The following is a 20,183-nucleotide window of genomic DNA, read 5'->3' as shown; positions in this document are numbered from 1 at the left end:
AACTAATGTAGGTTTAAAATATAAAAGATTTGCGACATTGCCTTCCAAAAATATAGGAATAAGAAATAGCAAAGCTATACATTCCAATCATTATTCTTTTTATATTAACATTTGTATCGATTCTTTATTTATCTTAGTATTCATCAGATATCAACTTTTGTATTAATCCTTGTTTAATATTTGAATATTACCACGAATTTGAATAATTTACATATATATGTTAGACTTCTTTGGCATTAACACGAGTAAATCAATCAATAATTATATATATAGAATGCATATCTTTTAACAAATTCAAAGGTATCATCTAAATACTAACTTTTTCTAGTCAACTAACAACTAATTTTAAATAAATGACGTAAAACCAGAAATAATTATGCTTTCTTGTAAATCAAACATTTCTTTAAATGAAATTACATCACCTGCATCCAACTTAGTACAGATATTCCAGACTCCCATGTGTTCGGCTTACTGAAATAAATCATTTTAATGGACTATATTTAAATGTTATACATATATAATTATAATTCTTATATTTTTTGATCTTTTCACAACATGTATAGATAAAAAAATCAGAGCAAATTGAACATTAACGATTCGAGAGATTTATTAGAACATATTCATACGCAATGCATGTATTGATAAAGAAATCGAACAGTTTTGGGTAGGACAAGGCAACATGTAGTTTTTATTCTAACAGTTTCAATTGCGTCCTTAAAGTTCATTTCTTGTTGGTATCCATGTACTTTTTTGCTTTTAAATAAAGTGTACCCTTGATTAAATAACATATTTCCAAAATATATATTAAAATAGAATTAGTTTATAAAAATTTACTTACTTCTTCATTTGCTCCGCAAACCTTTTCTTAATACTAGAATTCGCGGCTTCTGAACATAATAACATGATTATATCTGCGTTTAAAGCTTTTTTATTTATATGCGATGGTATTTTAATTATTTGGAACACATATCAAATGTTTTCGAAAACAAAATGAAAGTTTATCAATAATCATTTATTGTAAGGAATTCATTCAGTGAAAATTCAATTTGTTCGTACCTTGACATTATTTACACAAGATGAATATATAAATATTTGTAAAATGTTAATTTTAAAATCATTCATTAAAGAATCTGTAAACGAAAAATGAAAGGGGTTATAGATTGAAAGATAATTGCTTTAGCTCTTAAGTCCGAACAATCCTGTTCCTGTCTCCAAAAATTAATATAAAACAGTGTTAAAGGTATTGAGTCTTTGCAACAAAATTTGAATTTAAAATCCGTATATATTTAGATTATAATGTCGTAGACCTTAGATATTTCTAACTATGAATTCTGTTAGATCAAATTATATAAGTTTGAAATATCTAATATGTACGAAATTGGGTTCCAAAGATATTCGGATTATAAATTCAGAGTTTGTGGCAAAGACTCAATTCCTTTATACAAAGATTATATACAGCACAAGTCCCACCCATACTGAACACGTGTCTTTGTCTGTATCACGTGACCATTATACTTCACTACCATTGTTGCAAGTTCTGATTACGTCATAACAATTTATAAATAAAAATATCAATTTTTATGTTTTAAAATTTAAAAAAAATAATTATTAAATTATAATTGGTTACAATTAGGTTTCTCTGGAATATATTACTTTTTATATTCGTTGCTTATTTGCTAAATATTATTCTAAATTATTGGTAAATACTATTTCTATAACAATTTGTATTTATATGAATTTGACACAGTTTCATATCAATTTCTCTAGACAGGAACAACAGATATAAGTTTCATGGGTCGTGATGAAGAGCTAAACTAATTAGCTTTCAGCGTTTACCCCCTTTCATTTTTCGTTTACATTCACTTGAATGATTTTATTTAACGATAAAATTGTCATCATTTCTGATGCGTAAAATGCATCATATTTGTGAATAACCATGCCGTGGTCATGACAAATATCATTATGTTATACAAAATTTAATGTTCAAAAATTCTGTGTTTCTTTTGGCATGTCTATACAAAGCTTCTTATTTATCATTTTCCAATTAACCATAAAGCAGGGCTGTATTTAATTACATAATTTTGATTATTTCTCCCCCCTCTAAATTTTTTTTTGTTAAACTCCTTCCACAAACTCTACAACTCAAAAGACATAGATTAAACATTTCTTAGATTTATTATAGTATCATCTAAAAAAAAATACTTTTTCGTACTTAAATAAACAGTAACAGTCTACAGGGACATGAGAATGATTCTCTTGGTTTTTCCGTACCTGTGCAAGAGTTGCATACAGATCTCCAAACTTCAGTTTGGAGTACTGTCTGAAACGTCTGGCATTGTACAACTTTTTTAAAAAGGTCATCTCCTTCATAAACTCATCCCTGATTGCTGGGATGATTTTTTTCTTTAAGATATGAAGAGGAGGATCATTAATATCTATGATAACCTCTCTGAGAAAAAGCTTGATGTGATGTTTCTTTCTTTATTAACTAGTATATTCATGATGGATCCCAAACTTCACAGTAGGCTTCAGTATATGATTTGATATCAACATGTACAAACAAGTCAAAGAATCTAGACTCTGCATACGAACTCTGCATAAAATTCTTTTGGAACAGTTGATATAGCACTTCCAAGGACTGCTGATAAAAATTTTGATTAAATGTCAGGAATTGAATATATGTCTGCAGAAAGGTATTCTGAACTTCAAACTTCTCCTGAAGTTTGTCTTCTATAAGTTTTTCAACCAGCTCCTCTAGGATGTACTCTGGCAATTGTTTCTAGCTTGTCTTTACTGATGTTCTCAGCCCACTCTGTTCTATGAAAAGCCTCTACAGAAGCCTTTACAAGTGAAGTAGGTTTAAATCGTTTTTCCAAGGATGAAAAGATGTCCTCACATACCTCTGTAAGTTGCTTTTCAACTTTCTCAATAGAATTGTCAGTCAAAGACATAACTGAAACCTCTTGCTCAGAAATATCCTGAGATGTTAGATGGTTGTTTTTGACTTTATCATCCTTTTCATTATCATCATCTTCCTAATCCTGAATGTTTGTGGATGTCAGGAAAGACAGACATCATTTCCAGGTTCAGGCGCACAGCTGCAGATCTTTTTACTGTCTTTTTAAGTTTGAAATAAGTTCTGTAAATTCCATTTTTAAGATTGTTGACATGTTCTGATGGTATCCCAATTCCATACATCATTTCTTGATCAGATCACGAGAATTTTTCTTTCAGTTGGCTTGGCTCAACTGTTCCTTAAGTTTTTCAACATACAAAAATATGGTTCCTAGAGAAAAAATTGTAGCTTGTGTTGATTTAAATAAGATAATTACACACTGTATTCTCTTTACAACAATTGTGATAATACATTACCTTCTTTTCCAATTCCCCTTACTCTCCCATCCTCTCCACTTTAACTTCCCATTCCATTCCCTTCTCCTTCCCTTCCCATCACATTTCCCTCAACATCCCTTCCCCTCCCATTCCCCTACCCTTCGCCTTCCCTTTTCCTCCCCTTCTTTTTCCCTTCTCCTTCCCTTCTCCTTCCCTTCTACTTCCCTTCTCCTTACCTTCTCCTTACCTTCTCCTTCCCTTCTCCTTCCCTTTCCTTCCATCTTCTTCCCTTCCCCTTTCCTTCCCTTCACCTTTCCTTCCACTTTCCTTCACCTTTCCTTCCCCTTTCCCTTCTCCTTTCTCTTTCCTTTCCCATCCCCTTCCACTCTTTTGTGACCTTTGATTCCCCCCCCCCCCCCGGGGGGGGGGGGGGGAAATGGAATTATATACACCCCTGCCATAAAGTAATTTAGTTTATACCACAAACTAAATATTCTAATCACAATATCTTTGTAGGATAATGCTGCAAAGCTTTGAAATTTCAAACTGCTTATTTTATGTAAAAGTATTAATAGTTTGAAATAGTGTGTACGGCATTGTGTTACAAATATATTAAGATTATAAAGGCAAAGTTTGTATCAAAAAATCAATTTCTGTTTGGTTTTAAAAATTTACATTATATGGTTGAAATTTCATTTAAATTTGGTTTTGAAAGGGTAAATAATATTTGTTTAATCATTTCCTTTTGACAAGAAATATTAAAATTAAAATTTCATGATTTTCTCATTTACCTAAACAATTTGTTGTGGCCCTCTCGTATTCATTAAATCCACCTTTTCGTTTAGCTTCATTACCTGTACATTATACTGGTTAAATAAAAAAATGCATTCCTATCTTTCATACATAATATTTTGATTTACTTCTTTTCATTAACTATATAGAAATGTGAGGAAAGATAATTCATGACTATAGGTTGTAATATCTGAACGATTAACTTGTAATTAAACTCATTTTTTTACGGTCAAAGTCGTATGTTGCAATTTCATCAATTTCTAAGTTATTTAGTATGAGACATCTTTGACAATTTTCTCATAATAGACACAACAGATAGAAGTTAGATTAGTAATGATCAAAAGCTCTTTTTTATCGCATTAAGCCTATACCCCCTTTCATTTTTCGCGAACACTCCCTTTAATTTACTAAGTTTTTGGTTAGTTATATATATATGCATATCTTACTGTAAGAAGTGCAAAAACTCTCTGCTTGAGCAAGAAGGTATAATTTAATTTCTTCATGGAGAGGTGAATCCCCTACCAATTGTTTGAACTCCTGGACATTATCCGTTCCTAAATTAATAATAAATAAAAGTCATATTATTTCATGTTTTAATAAGTATATATCACAACTTTTACATTTGTAACTTTATAATTGGAATATGAAATATAAATTAAATCATGTTTATCAAAACTTTTTTGTATAACTATTGAGGACTATAGTCAGTATGAAAGTTCATCTTAATAAACATGAATCAAAAACTTAATTTAGTTCAATCTATCATTAAGTTATTAATGAAATTGAATAAAGATGTTTCCTAAAAGTTCAAGACCGCATCTCTACTCGGAAGAAATTATTCTGAAGACTAAATTAGTCTTCCAATAAGAAAAAATGGAGGATAAAGTAAAACTCTTTATATTTACTATTTCAGATTTTTGAGCTCAGTTAAAATAATGATTCTATTAAGAAATTTCTTATTTGTTCAATAAATTTTACAAACAAATATCTCATTTATTTTATTAAGTATCATACAATATCTTGATGAGTGTCGACAATGTGATCCATAGGTTTTTCAGTTTTTATCATTAAGTTAATTTAAATTAAATCTTTTTAAATAAGCAAACATATCACCTACTATACCCTGTACAAGCATGTTCTCTCCCACGCCTCTCCAATGCCTGTAATATTCATTTTTATAATTTATTACATTATGTTATTGTGAAGGAAAAATTAAAGCGGGTTTATGGTTAAACCTGAAAATTTGAGGTACTAAACGATTTATATTAGACATTTATCTGATGCTCCAATCTTGATAAATTGATATAAAACTGTGTCAAAATTATAACAAAGTGTATATATGTCTAATTTTGTTTAAAAATTGAATTATTAATCAGTTCATATTCAACAAATACATAACCAATCTGAATACCAATATATATATGAGAGGACCATGAAAATCTAAGGTTTCCTTATTTTGTAATAATATTATTTTTATTTTGTATTTATAATAGATCGTATTGATAGAATTATTGCGTATTTTCATATATTTATATTGTTTCCTTGTCCGGCAGTTTGTATGCACTCTCTCTGGGTTTCTGTTTTTTTGTATAATATTAACGCAGGCAAACTTATCTTGTTTAAGCAAAATGTTTTTTTTTTAAGTGTAATTCTTAAAACGATATATCTTTGCAACTCGAGTTTCATATTTCTAACTATAAATTCTTTTACATCCAATTGTTTAAAATATCTAAGGTTTTTCATCATATTTCATTTATTTTCTAGTAGAAATTATAAAATTTTAGTTTGAGGAAAAAAAATAATTCCTTTGGTGAGGGACCTTACCAGATTTCCTGTATGGATTATTTATGCTGAGTATAACAAAAAATAGTTTTAAAAAATAGATATCTTTAACATACAGGGTGTCCCACGAAACATGACAGTATGCAGGACGACTTGAATATCGTCTTGATTTTTTATATAATTTGCTGCATTTTTTTGTCAACCTGATTTTAGAAGTAAATTTCTAGAGATNGATAAAAAATTCAATTTTCGCAAATTTGCAAATTTTTTGGCAGATTCTAAAAGTAGAGCACAAGAGCTTTCTAATGATGTATCATTTGTCATATTTGGACATAAAACATGGGATTTAGAGGGGGGGGTCAAATTGACCCCCCCCAGCGTATCCTGGTTTTTAAGTACCCCAGCGGGGATAAGGTTAAAAAGAAATCCAAGTCATTTTTATTACAAAATATGTTTGATTTAAATAAAATGTTAAGAATCAATAATTCAAATACGTAGATTTTAATTCACTCTCATAAATATAAAAAGTATAAAGATTGGGCAACTATAAAATATTTAGAATAAATTCCCGATCAGTGCCCTGATAGCCGTGTTTTCTAAATTGTTCTTTTAACTGTTATTAGTAGAAATTTTAAATTTTAGTTGAGGCTTTAGTGTGTTTCTTTTATTTGTTAATTTACCTGTTCCCGAAAATAATCTCGCATTGATGTTTAGGGTCAATGTTAAGTGCCTTGCATTTGTCCTCAATGTTTCGTCTCTGCAAATTAAATTATTAAAAATATTAAATGATTCGATTATTCAATGCAATGTTTCAAGACACGCTGGCTAAGGGGAATGTTTTTTACTAAAATGACGTAAACACCATAAATCATCTAGATTCAAAATTTATTTCCGTTAACTAACAAAAGTTGTACTTCCAAATAGTGTTCTGTATTAGAGATGATACGGTACCAAGTTTAGTTTTTAACATTTGGTCAAGTTTCCTCATATACTCATTAAATGAAAATGTTCATATAAAAATCTGCATATGAAAAAAATAAAATTCTAAGACCTTATTAAACCATATCTTCTCAAATGTTAAATTGTTGACTTGCAAATATTTTATATACCCTACACACTTTCTTTCTACCAAGAGGGCAAATTTACCCTATTGTTACTTAGAAAACAAATTTTTCATTCATATATATCAGAAATGTAATATTTTGTTTGGTTAAATTATATTTGTATAAGCTCAAATTTAATAATCTACAATTCTTATTTGTTGTTTTTTAATACATATTAATACCCTTACCTTGTGCACGTAACACTTCAGATGTATAGTATTGTCTTCTGGCCGTACTAAATATTATAATTAACAATTAGTATTCTTTAAACCGTTATTTAAAGTAACCTCTATTTCATGTCTGTAATCAAGAGAGGCGCAACTAGTACTTATGCTATGAAGGGGGGGGGGGGGCAAAATATTTTTGGTAATGGTCTAGGGGGGGTGAAGGGGTGGCTAACCCCCACCTTTTTTCGGAAATATCATAATAAAAGTGCGTTTTTAACAGTTTGAAGTCGAAAAAAGGAAATTTTCTTGCGTGCATGCATATTTAGCTGTGTTTAAATCTAATCGATTTTTTCTTTTGTTTACTATAAATTTATACTTCTAACAGATGTAAAATTGAGTCAATTTTTAGTAAAATGTGTGCGTTAAGCGAAAAAAAAAATTGTTAAGTACCCATACTTGAATTACAGATTTAATTACAAATAATAATCATTTATATCTTATGACAAAAAAAAAATTAAACCCATAAATAGTCGCTGGTATGTTTTAAACAGATGCAAATATGTATATAATTTTAATCATCTACATTGAAAAAGGAGAGATAATATTCGTGTCCTCATTCCTGTCATACTGATTTTCGCCATTCTTTCTTTATTTTTTAAAGGGGGGGGGGGGGGTTGCGCCCGACACACACGTCCCTAGTTGCGGCTTGTGTAATCAAGGATTAACAATAGTGCAATTTCCTTGTTTTACTAGTGACAAAGAACCAATTTTTGATTACTTCAAAAAACTTTCTCTTAAAGTGTTCATTTTGTGTTGAAAGTATTGTTACATTTTATTCATAAAATTAATACGACATAAATATTCAATTTCCCAATTATTGAAAAAAATTATATATATAACTCTTTCAATAACTTTAAAGGTCGATATTTCTTTTAAGTTGTAAAGAGTTCCTCTTTGTATTCAATAAAACAAATTCAATGAAACCAATTTTCGTATTTTTAATATTACTTTGATAATTTCGTATATTTTGGAAATTCTAATTTTTATTCAAAATACAAGCAAAGTATATAGATCTTTTTGGGTTTCAACTATTAGTACCCATCCCGCAATTTGTGAAAGAACATTTATTCTTGCCTTCCCTTAAATATTTTGCTAACTTAAAAAACTTTCATCTTCCATTTCATTTTTAATTATCAGCTTATCATGATCACAGCCCTTTTCTTAATTTCATAGACATTTATAATTTATATTACTAATAAGTAAAAAAATTAGTTGATATATAGATTGAATATAAAAGATTTAAAAACTTTTCCTTATTTTTATTTTCAACAAGTTCAACAATATTAATAGTAATCAACAGACAAATTTTATATTAAACAAAAATTACCTATGCCTCTGTAGAGATTCGTATCATCTAAAATTTTAAAAAATGTAAATAAACATACCATTATTACAATATTTAAAAAATGATAAAACATCAGAAGTCTCATGTTGGCTCTATACCTTTGGTTTCTGAATTCAATAAAATTTTTATATTTTAATTTTGTTGAATTAAATAAAAGTTTGTAATATCAAAGATCATATTTTTCACACAAAACACATGAAATTAATACAAAATTGGAATATGTCGCAAACATAAAGTTTATTGATGTTAAATATTTACGAATAATTGTAAGAGATTCTAAACATTTCATGAACTTAAATAGAATGATCGCCTATGTAAGGTAGTTGAACAGTGTATGCAGTGTTGTGGACAAATTCTTTAGGATTCATTTGAGACTTATTAAACGTTTTCAAGATATATAACTCCTGAGTTTCAGCGCAAAGTCGACTTTGGAACTCAGGACTTTATGGTTTATACGTTTAGAGTTTTTTTTTTTAATTATTAAGTAACAAGAAGAAATGTTAAAAAATTCTACAATTAATTGATTAATTGTTTGAGAACAGAGTTAGAAAAGAAAAGAAAATTTACTCTTTATCATCAAAAATAAAAATTGTTATTTAATTATTAGTTTCGCGATCTCTCATTATTCATAAGATTTCCATCAATTTTTCTGAAGATTTTCTTGAATGAATATTGAAAAATGACATTTTAAAATTGTTAAAAAAGGAATTGAGTCTTTTCCACTTACTCTGATTTATGATACCTATATCTTTGCAACCTTATGTCGTAGACCCTAGATAATTCTAAGTATGCCTTCTGTAAGATGAAATAACCTAAGTTTAAAATATTAAATGCTTGCATTATTAGACTAGATAGAGAAATTTGATAATTTAAGTTTGTGGCAAAGACTTAATTCCCTTGTCAACAAATAAATAGAAAATAATAAATTCCATATAATGATGAAAACAAAATAATTTATTCTAACATTCATTTATTCATAAAGGAATTGAGGCTTTGGAACAAATCAAATATTTGAACCTCAATATCTTTCGAGCCCTATGTTGTAAACCTTTCATATTTCAAATTTAGACTATTTGATCTAACAGAATTCATAGTTTGAAATATCTAAGGTCTACAACAATTGGTTCCAAAGTTATAGTGATTAGAAATCAGAGTTTGTGGCAAAGACTCAATTTCTTTATTTGATAAATATGTTCCTTAGCATTGAATTATTTAAGTATACAGTTATAACTATAATTTCAGTCGTTAATATTTAATAATTTAAAAAGAATTCCAAAAACGTATTCACAAAAAAGTTTAAACGTCGTCTTTGCGCTAAAACTAAGGAGCTATATATATATCTTTAAAACGTTTTATATGTCTAAAATTAATCTTAAAGAATTTGCACACAACACTGCATTCTCAGTTTAACTACCTTACATAGCTGGTCACTCTGTTTAAAAATTTTATATGTTCATGTTTCAAATTGTGTATTACTCCGTACTTTAGTTTCAAAATCAAAATCCGAATTATTTTGCATTTTACCTGACATAACTGCTATTGGCATGTGGTCCGGATAACTTTGCATGTGTACACCTTAACAATATTTATCAACATAAATTATTATTCTCAACTAATAAACAAGCAAAATGTAAAGTTTTAATATCAATTCAAACATAAATTTCTACATAATAATTTTAAAATATTATACATAACACCTTACCCATGTCTCTTATATCTAGGTTCCCTTGGTGAGTCCCAACCATCATGGGACCATACACTTGAATCATCTCCCCTCTCTTGTTTCTTATGAACGGAATCTATAATTATTTACTTTGAACATGGAGACCACATGGGTGTTTTGTTGGAGAACACCAGGCTCTAATTGGATTCACAAATATTCACGACACCACGAGACCCATACATTCTTGTTGGACATTCCCATAATTGCTATGTTAAACAAAGATTTTCGCTATATACTCAATATTTGAGTTGGAAACCACTACATTTCCAGCCATTGTAACAAATCAAAGTCATAATTATACAATAAAACAAAAATTTACACCATTAAACACAAAAATGTTAAAAAAACAAATCTTGTTAATCATACAGTTTAAGGATACTTTATGAGGAATAAATTACATTTAAGGACTTTTCATTCATATTTTTACAGCATTCATCAAATTAAAGTATTGTTAGCAAGTTCAGTTGTATGAAGTATTTCTGTAAAAAGTATAATTTATCATATACAATGTAGCCAAATTTGGTATTCCCTTACCTGCACAGATGTAACTAATATATTCATGGATGGTGACTTCATTTCTGTGTAGTCAATATTCAGAGGTCTGTTTAATCCGTGTACGTTGCTCGTGCCTCCTATAAATCGGTAATTTAAATTATATATTTAATTATTATTTAATATAAATATATTTAATTATCATTGAATTGAATATTTGTTATAATTACTTTAGATTTCAATGAAAACATTGGTCAAGAAATGAAATGTACCAGTGTATGCTACACTACCACAGACGAGAATTTTAAGGATCTGTTTGTTAAGTCAAAAGTTTAATGTAAAAAAAAGATAAATTGCAATTTTAAGACTAACAATTTTAAAAACGGTTACAGCTACTTAGGTTTGATAATTCTTTTCAAATTAATGTCCATTAATATTTTTTAAACAATTAACGACTTCATCAAGTTTCAAGGGAAATACATATTAACATGCGATATAGGTATATAAAAACGTTTCTCATCCTTTCAGCTATTGTATCATTAAATTATTTTATTTACATACAGGATGTACCAAAATAAATGGGAATTCTGTGACGAATTCAATATTGTCTTTGTTATGTATTACCATTGTAATGCCTAATATCAAAAGCCATAATATTATTATGTCTGCTAGCGTTTATTTTATGAAAAGGGATAAAATAATTTAAAGATGTGTCTATAATGTCTCCGCAAGATGAACAGTGAAGACGGACAAGTTTGTACACTGTAATTTTCTTGTTTTATTAAGTACAACAGTATGCAGTCAAAACATAAACAAACAAATGTGAACATAGCAGACGAAACTCGCACATTACAGGTTTCTCAGTAGGTATACCTATAGTAAATCAAAGAATTATTTGAAAAAACGATCTTGAACTCCACACTAAATTTCGGATGGTTATTGGGACACCCTGTATTTATTGAATAGGTAAAATACTTACAGCACTATTTTAACCAATCTTCAGAAAATCAAAGACGTTCAAGTGCATTATGTAATTTTTTTCATAATAAATAAAATTTATTGTTAACAAGGTAAAATTATTATAACTGTCATTTCCAGAATATTATCTTGTAAGATAAATTAATTTTACAGTACTATGGATAATTATTCTTACCAATAATGAGAGACATGACGCATTTATCACTAATTATGACATTGCATCTCTTTCCATCATTCACTATTGTGGGGATCTTTGACAAATCTTCCATCACGTCTTCTCCTGTATATATTGTAAACAATTATGAGTATGAAAGAGGATTATGAAACCGCAAATCTGTCAAGTTTGATCTATAAACAAGAAAAGACCCAATAAACTTCCTCTCCTTTTATACACGCGTTATTTCATGTTAATATATATCTAGAAGGCATTTATGTACTTATCAAACATAATCTTTATTTAAAGTGTAACTATGGGTTTAATCATGTGCAAGAAGACTGTTCCTGAAAAAAATGTATTTTAATTACTCTCTTAAAACACATATTTGTTTTAAAATACTTTTAATGTCATTTTGTGCTAACACACACTTTAAGATTTCTCTTATATTACAGTTGGGTGGGGGGAATTCATTTTTGACAAACAAATTAAAATAAGTTTTATTTACCTTTAGCTTCTTCAAATAGTTTCCTTCTTTTTTTAGCGCTCTTCACCATCTGATAATTAATGATAATGAAATTTTTTACAACATTTTTTATTGTGCTCCCAAAAAGTCAACTTAAGTCTATGAATTAAAAAAATGATTTGAGTCTTTATATTTATTGGGAAATAATATATTGGGAATAATTATCCTGAATAAGCTTTAAGTAAGTCACAGTTTGAATATATTAAATTATTATATATAAGACTGTATTCATGTCATAAATTTTAGTATTTGAGAAAAAAAAACAAAAAATTGTTTTAAACTGTATTTGTAATTAATCAGTCATTTTAAAAATTAATCAAATGCTCATGATATACAACTAATTTTGTCAATCTCAGTCACGGCTTTAATTTAAACCGTCGCTGAAATATAGTTCGTTCCTCTTAAAATTGTATTCAATGTTTCAAGATCTAAAGGGAGTGTTCGCGAAAAATAGAAGGGGGTGAAGGCTTATTGCGATAAAAAACGCGCTTTCATTGATATTCATTTTACTTCTATCTGTTTCGTCTATAAGGAGAAAATTGTTAAATACGTCTCATACCGAATAACTTAGCGCCCATAAAAATTGAGAAAACTGCAACATACTTCTTAGACCGTAAAAAATCTATTTAATATCAAACAAATCATTCAGATATTACAACCTTTAGTCATGGATTATCTTTCGCCACATTTGTATATACTTTATATTTATTATATTTTAATTATTTTAAAACGTTTAAACGGATTTCTAAATATGTGAATGGTGCACGTCATTCTTAGATAGTTGTGCAAGCGACAAGAGAAAAAATTAAATTCAAAACAAATTAATTAAAAAATATTATTAAATATAAACTATATACAAATGTCGCGAAATATAATCAATGACTAAAGGTTGTAAAATCTGAATGATTTATTTTAAATTAAATTCATTTTTTAAGGTCTAAGAAGTAAGTTTCAATTTTCTCAATTTTTATGGGCGCTAATTTATTCAGTATGAGACGTCTTTAACAATTTTCTCCTTATAGACGCAACAGATAGAAGAAAGATTAGAAGCCATCAAAAGCGCTTGTTTATCGCATAAAGCCTATACCCCCATTAATTTTTGGCGAACACTTCCTTTAAACGAGACGCCAGCCCTAGAGGTAAAATTTTTTCGTTAACACTCCCTTTAAGCCGGCGCTCCATTCAGACCGGGTTTTGGGGCATTTAATACACGGCTCAAATTTATAAAATTCCGACAATATTTGGTCTAATATTTGGACGATTTACATATTTTTTGGCTTTACAATATTTTGCTGCGTGAAAGTAATTTTATCTTTAATAATAATTTTATGATTTAAAGGTTTCCAACGTTAGTTAATCAAAAGTATATGTTTACATACGTCTACAGTTGTGCCATCCTTTGGTGAACTCTTGGTCAACATTTGTACACGTCTAAGATAAAATTTTTACTGAATAAAATTATAAAATATGGGAAATAAAATTGATTTCTTTAAATGCTTTCATTCATGCACAAAGCAATTGATTATTAGGAACAAAATCAAATATTTAAACCTCAATATCTTTGCGATGTTGTAAATCTTTGATATTTCTAAATTAGATTATTTGATTTAACAGAATTCATAGTTTGAAATATCTAAGGTCTGCAACATTTGGTTCCAAAGATATAGTGATTAGAAAATCATAGTTTGTGGCAAAGACTCAATTTCTTTTAACCATTCTTACTTAAATATCATTATTTGCAGGTTTCCTTGTTTCAATTGTAAATTCACAATTAAAACATTTTGTAGAGAAAATGTCTTTAATCATCTGCGTTATAAAACAATCAAACCAAATATCCACAAACAAAGTTTGCAACTTTATAATGGGATACCTTTAATAACTTTTCCCACTAAACGTTGTTGACACTTTAATTTTATGCTTATTAAATGTGTGTTTGTACAGAAAACAATATTTGCTTGAACCACAATTGAATTTGTCTACCATTTCTTAATATTAATCTGAAATGCATTGAAAAAAAATTTACATAATTCGACGAAACTTATATTTAAACTGTTTTCATTCATAACTTTCTTATTGAAGAGCTATTGAGAAGATCGAAAATGTTTTGAATTACTAATATATAAGCAGAGAAGTTTGTTTTTATCATATTGTGTGTACAAATCAATACTATAGGAGGAACAAGGTCACAAACACCTTCCAATAATGTCCATTTTATTTTACCAAGTACTAAAGGTTATTTTGCAGTAGTATTACACAGATAACAAAATGTGCAACAACAATTTATTATGACAACTTACTCATACGCTATTCTAGGACTGCTTAAAATTCCTATCGTTTCTTGCACCAGCTCAACACTCTAAAATAAATTTTATTATAACTACAAAATCAGAATTCTTTGGTACATAAAATAAATTAACAATCCTCTATTTAATATACAACAATTAAAACAAAGTTAAATTATAGTTTCCACTCTGTTTGAAATTTGCTGATTTTGAAAAAAAAAATTAGAGTTATAAATAAAATTTTCATTCTATAAAAATAGAACTTGGTTATTTGCCTTCAAACTAGGGTTTCCATTTTTCCCGAAGAAAATTTCCATTTGTGAAATTGAATGATCCGGAAATTTGTTGCGTAAACCGGAATTCCTGGATAATTACGGTAGAAATGGAAACCGGAAATTTTCCGGTTTACGTCACGTAAACCGGAAAAAATTCCGTTTTACGGAATGGAAACCGTAAAATTCCAGTTTCCATTTCGTAAACAGGAAAAATTTCCGGTTTCCATTCAGTAAACCGGAAATTTTTACGGTTTACGTATCGTAAACTGGAAAATTTCCATTCCGTAAACCGGAACTTAAAGAATTTTTCTTATTTTAATTAAATTCATATTTACAAAGTTTGAAAATTTGAAGAACGGAATTCCGGTTTTCCGGAACCTTTTCCATAATGGAAATGGAAAAAATTTCCCGAATCACTTCCGTAAGTAAACCATAACCCGGAATTCCGGTGGAAACCCTACTTCAAACATTAATTTATAATAATTCATCACAATATTCTCTGCTTTGACCCTTAAGAAACGTTGTTTCTTATATTCCAATAGAGAACTTCTCTGAGTTACGGATATTTAATGTTAGTATACCTTTGAAGTGCTCTGAGGTCGTGGAATAGTTTTTCTTATAAATTCAGAAACTTCACCATGACTAATTATCTAAAATAATAAAAATAAATTTTAGGATTTTTTTTTATCAACAACAAACTTTAATAACTATATTATTATAAAAATATTTATTTGCATTTCCTATTTTATATAGTTTTTAAATCTAAGCTTTCACTTAACTGCAGTAATTTACAAAAGTATGACAAATGATGTTCATTCATAGGTACTCATTTGATATTTCGTATAATTTCATATATTTATGTTTACTTAAGTTATTGTCCTTTCTTTAATATCTTAAGTACAATTGATACTTTCACTACCTCATCTTAAATATCTCAGTAAACTGTTACTTTCAAACACCCCCCCACCCATTCAACCACCCAAAAATATTTAAATGCCCTGCTTCAAGTGAATTCAAGATTTATTTAATTTATACCGATTAAATGTCATCTTCTTCATTTCTATTATTTCTATAAAGTTTTGACATCAAAATTCGAAAAATTCAATGTTTTATCTAACATTTTAAATTCGGTGATGGTGATGAACCAAACCTCTGTACAGTAAAAAAAGTATATGTTAGTTCCACATTTATTGAAAATATATTTCGGTCTGGGTTGACCCTCGTCATTTCTAACGAAATAATAACAATCAAAATTGAAAAAAAAATGAAGAAGATTTTTTTTTCAATCACAAGTAATAAACAAACAAAAAAAATTATTCAAAATAATAATTTGGGCTGTCAAATGGACATCAGGGAAACGATCTCAGATTATGATATGGAATAAAGAAAATTTGCAAATATTCAGTTTTTAAAAAAATTTTAAGACAAATATTAGTCCTTGAGATTGGTTCTGTCACAAAGATTAAAAACAAACTCTTTAGACGTGTGTATAGAGTAGTGGTAGGGGTCGATCTATTTAACTAACTTTGCGTAAATCGGGTGGAGGGGGAGGTGTGGCCGGCTTGTTTAAAGAGGGAAATTTAACATTTTAAAAAATTGAACATAAACATTAAACAACTATTTTTGGAAAAAATACTGAATTACAGTTCAAAATTAGATAAAAAATATTTTTTTCTGTTCATTCCTCTGAGTTCAGTCATAAAATCTCTAATGTATTTAGATTTCGTACTTCAGTTAAACTTCTTCAGAATTTTTTTATTTTTTGGAAAAAAGTTCTATATAACTGTTACAAACCTATTTAACAATTATTTATTTTGTTTATGTCTTATAGTTAAACTGAAATCAAAGGAGGATTGTATTATTTTACATTACTAAAACATAATCTTTTTTATGTTTACTTACCTCTCCGTTCCTGTACCAACATAAATCGACATATGAGTTTTCATCAGAGCTTCTCAGAACTATATGTAGTTTGTTTCCGTTATGATCTTAATCAGAGGCATGTAAACTCAAAACAATAAATTATTACATTAATAAATATTTTAAATAATAGTTCTCAATCATCACTACTGTGGAACACGATGCCTGGCCGCGTTAAACAAGTTCACAAGATTCAACAGAATGAGATAGAACGGATACGGGGCATAGTACTGATGAAACATCTACACGTGTGATATCGATATTGACTCATGTTCTGAACCCTCTAGTAATAAGTTATAAGAAATATAGATACTGGAAGTACTTTATGCGTTTCTATTAGAGTCTGACCCACGTCCTCTATACTACCATAAAATTGAAAATTTTCAACTAATTTATTTTTTTTTGTTTTTTTTTTGTTTCTTTTGGGGTGGGGGTGTTTTAGAGCATATTGATGAATGGCTTAGATTTCAAAATTTTTGGGGTCTTATTGACATATCTATATGCCCAAACTTCTTTTTAAAAGGAGTGTTCTCGAAAAATGTTAGGGGGTATACGCTTATGGCGATAAATAACACCTTTTAATCTTTTTTAAAAGCACAAAACAGTTTAAAACGTATCACAGCAAAGAACGTACATTACTTCATAATTGAGAAATTTAAAACATACGACTGACTGTAACCAAAAAATGTATTCCTAAGAATAAATTCATATATTACAACCTATAATTATCGATAATTTTTCGACACATAATATACATTGATATTTCATTCTATGTTTTACGTCTTTTGACCTAATTTAATCATGTTTCCAGAATTTTCATGTATTAGGCCAGTCGTGCAAACAATTTGTAAGCGAAATAGTAATTCTAAAAACCACAAAATAAGAAATATTATCAAATAAAAACGTTGAAAAATAATGTATTACTATAGGATGTTATATCAAAATTATTTTATAATAATTAATTTATTTATTTACGATCAAAGTTGTTTTTCAAAAGTTCCTCAATTTTTATGCAACCTACTTTGTTAGGTATGCAACGTTTTTAACAATGTTTTTCTTATATATGCAACAGACAGAAGTAAGATTAATAGCGATGAAAACAAACTATTTATGGCCGTAAGCTTATCCCTCGTTAAATTTTTCGAGAACAAACCCTTTAAAATTGAAACAATCTAAACAAAATTATTTCTGTTAATTATCAAAGAATTATTATACTAATTTACATGGTATCAATGCCTTGAATATATAAATGGCGCCTAAATCCAACAAAAGATCCTAAACAATATTTTACATAATACAAATATAATACGGCAAAAGGATTAAAGTATTTCAATATTATTTCCAATGAACTTAATTATTTTCATTTGTTAAATTCTCACCATTGATGGGCTAAATGTTGTTATAAAAAAACTACGCTCATTTAATTTAACACAACTACTAATGTCAAAAAAAGAATGTCAGCGTACTTGCGCCACCCCCCCTTNCCCCCCAATGCCCCCAGTGTTTATGGTTAAGAATATAACATATTCAACTAACTTAAAAAAACGGAACAAAATAATTTTTTCTAAATTACGTTCTGAATTATAAGCTCTAAATAACCGATAAAAATAACTACGCATTTTATAATGTATACCTGTATTTGCCTTTCTTGACGACCTACACGTTCCTAATCCTCCTTAAATTAGAAAAATTATATAAACGAATTGAGTCTTTGCCACAAACACTAATTTTCTAATGCCTACAGGATTGAAGCCAAATATCGAAGACATTACATATGTAAAACAATTTATTTTGTTCGATTAAATAATCTTAGTTTGAAATTTCTAAGACTTACAGCATGGTGTTGCAAAAATATATGAATGGGAAAATTTAAGCTTGTGGCAAAGACTCAATTCCTTTATCATTCAACCATTCAATTATTGTGAAATCAAGTTCTAATAATTCTTTAAAGTTATTGTTTTGAAACTATTTCTTCATTTTTTTTTAAAAAGTCATTTCAATTGACATTGCATGCATAGATATTACATTTGGCTTTGTAATGTAACAAACCATCTTTCTAGAAATCTACAGTTTCAATGCACTTATTGTAACAATATTTACTGTACTGTAATGGCATTTATATATTGTATAAAATAATCATTTGAACGAGACTGATAAAATATTTATGAAAACAAATAAGAAATAGTTTACCTAAAGTTCTTTCCAGATAATTCTTGGCAGTTCTCCTTAATGATTAAAATGCTTTTCAATAGATTTTTTCATTGCTTCCAAAAATACTATTTGTGTAAGGGAATTTTTTGACTAGTGTTTAAAGGTGCCTTCCCTTTAGCACATTAATTCCAATTAAAATACCTCTTTCATGTGATTTAAATAGTAAGAACTTCATATGATGATTTATTGTGAATTTCTGTAATGTCCTTAATGTTAAACATTTAATATTTATTTATTACTACAGGGTGTCCCACATCAAATTAGAACGCGTCATTGAGTACAAATGAAGATTTTGGGGAAAAATCTGAAAATTTTAGAATAACAAATCATTTTTAAAATTTAAATAATGATAATTTATTTGTTTATTGCAGAAAATGCTAGATTTTTTAAGTATTATGTGCGTATTTTGGTGTAAAATATTGGAGATAATAAAATATGATATGGGACGCTCTGAATATCCTACAATTGGTTACTGTGTGTTCTAAATATTACTATTAAACCAGTAAAATCTTTAAATGAGTGCTTAAATATAGAGCCAACTTATGTTATAATTATGTAATACTTTGTGTTGCAGAAATTTCTTTGCAGCATCGGTTTGCTGGTTTGTATGTATGTTAAATCATAATTCATTAACAGTTTTACTGTTTTGCCAAAAATTTCAATTGTTGAATTATGGAAAACTACGAAAATGTTCATATTTCAAATTTAATATCTTACATATGTAGAGTTGGTGTAGTTTTCTACCGAAAATTTTGTTTTATCATAAAAATCGCAAATTTTCGGGTAATTTGCTGAAGTAACTTATATAAATGAAGTCAACTTACCAGTCTCCGATAATTAAGCATTTTTGATTTTTAGGAATGGACCCAAAAAATTCTATTTTTTTGTTAACGTAGTCTTCCATCTGAAACACAGTATAAATGTATATAACGGCTGGATACAAATGTTATTCTTTCGTTTAAAATGATGTTAAAGGGAGTGTTCGCGAAAAATGAAAGGGGGTATAGGCTTAATGCGATAAAAAAGCGCTTTTGATCGCT

General features: G+C 28.4%; 1 protein-coding gene across 2 annotated transcripts; it reads right to left on the bottom strand.

Moving 5' to 3' along the window:
• Positions 1-82: 82 nt before the first annotated feature.
• Positions 83-20,094, bottom strand: LOC111700498 (uncharacterized). Of its 2 annotated transcripts, XM_023471429.1 has the most exons (21): positions 19,968-20,090; positions 19,123-19,157; positions 18,566-18,607; positions 18,169-18,207; positions 16,915-17,000; positions 15,594-15,662; positions 14,753-14,811; positions 13,835-13,886; positions 12,438-12,486; positions 11,951-12,055; positions 10,840-10,937; positions 10,285-10,381; positions 10,107-10,157; positions 8,565-8,591; positions 7,199-7,245; positions 6,588-6,664; positions 5,239-5,285; positions 4,572-4,679; positions 4,125-4,187; positions 839-887; positions 83-471 (listed from the first exon to the last, which is right to left on the bottom strand). In XM_023471429.1, exons 1-21 carry the CDS (start codon positions 20,045-20,047, stop codon positions 414-416), a joined length of 1,338 nt encoding a protein of 445 aa, XP_023327197.1. In that variant the 5' UTR covers positions 20,048-20,090; the 3' UTR covers positions 83-413. The 2 variants fall into 2 exon arrangements, with proteins under 2 accessions (XP_023327197.1, XP_023327198.1); XM_023471430.1 differs by lacking the exon at positions 18,169-18,207 and having other exon boundaries at positions 19,968-20,094.
• Between the last annotated feature and the right edge of the window lie 89 nt (positions 20,095-20,183).

Source organism: Eurytemora carolleeae, unplaced genomic scaffold, assembly GCF_000591075.1.
Source record: "Eurytemora carolleeae unplaced genomic scaffold, Eaff_2.0 scaffold394, whole genome shotgun sequence".
Taxonomy (NCBI): domain Eukaryota; kingdom Metazoa; phylum Arthropoda; class Copepoda; order Calanoida; family Temoridae; genus Eurytemora; species Eurytemora carolleeae.
Note: the sequence above shows the minus strand (reverse complement) of the source record. Positions and strands in the feature narration are given on the sequence as shown.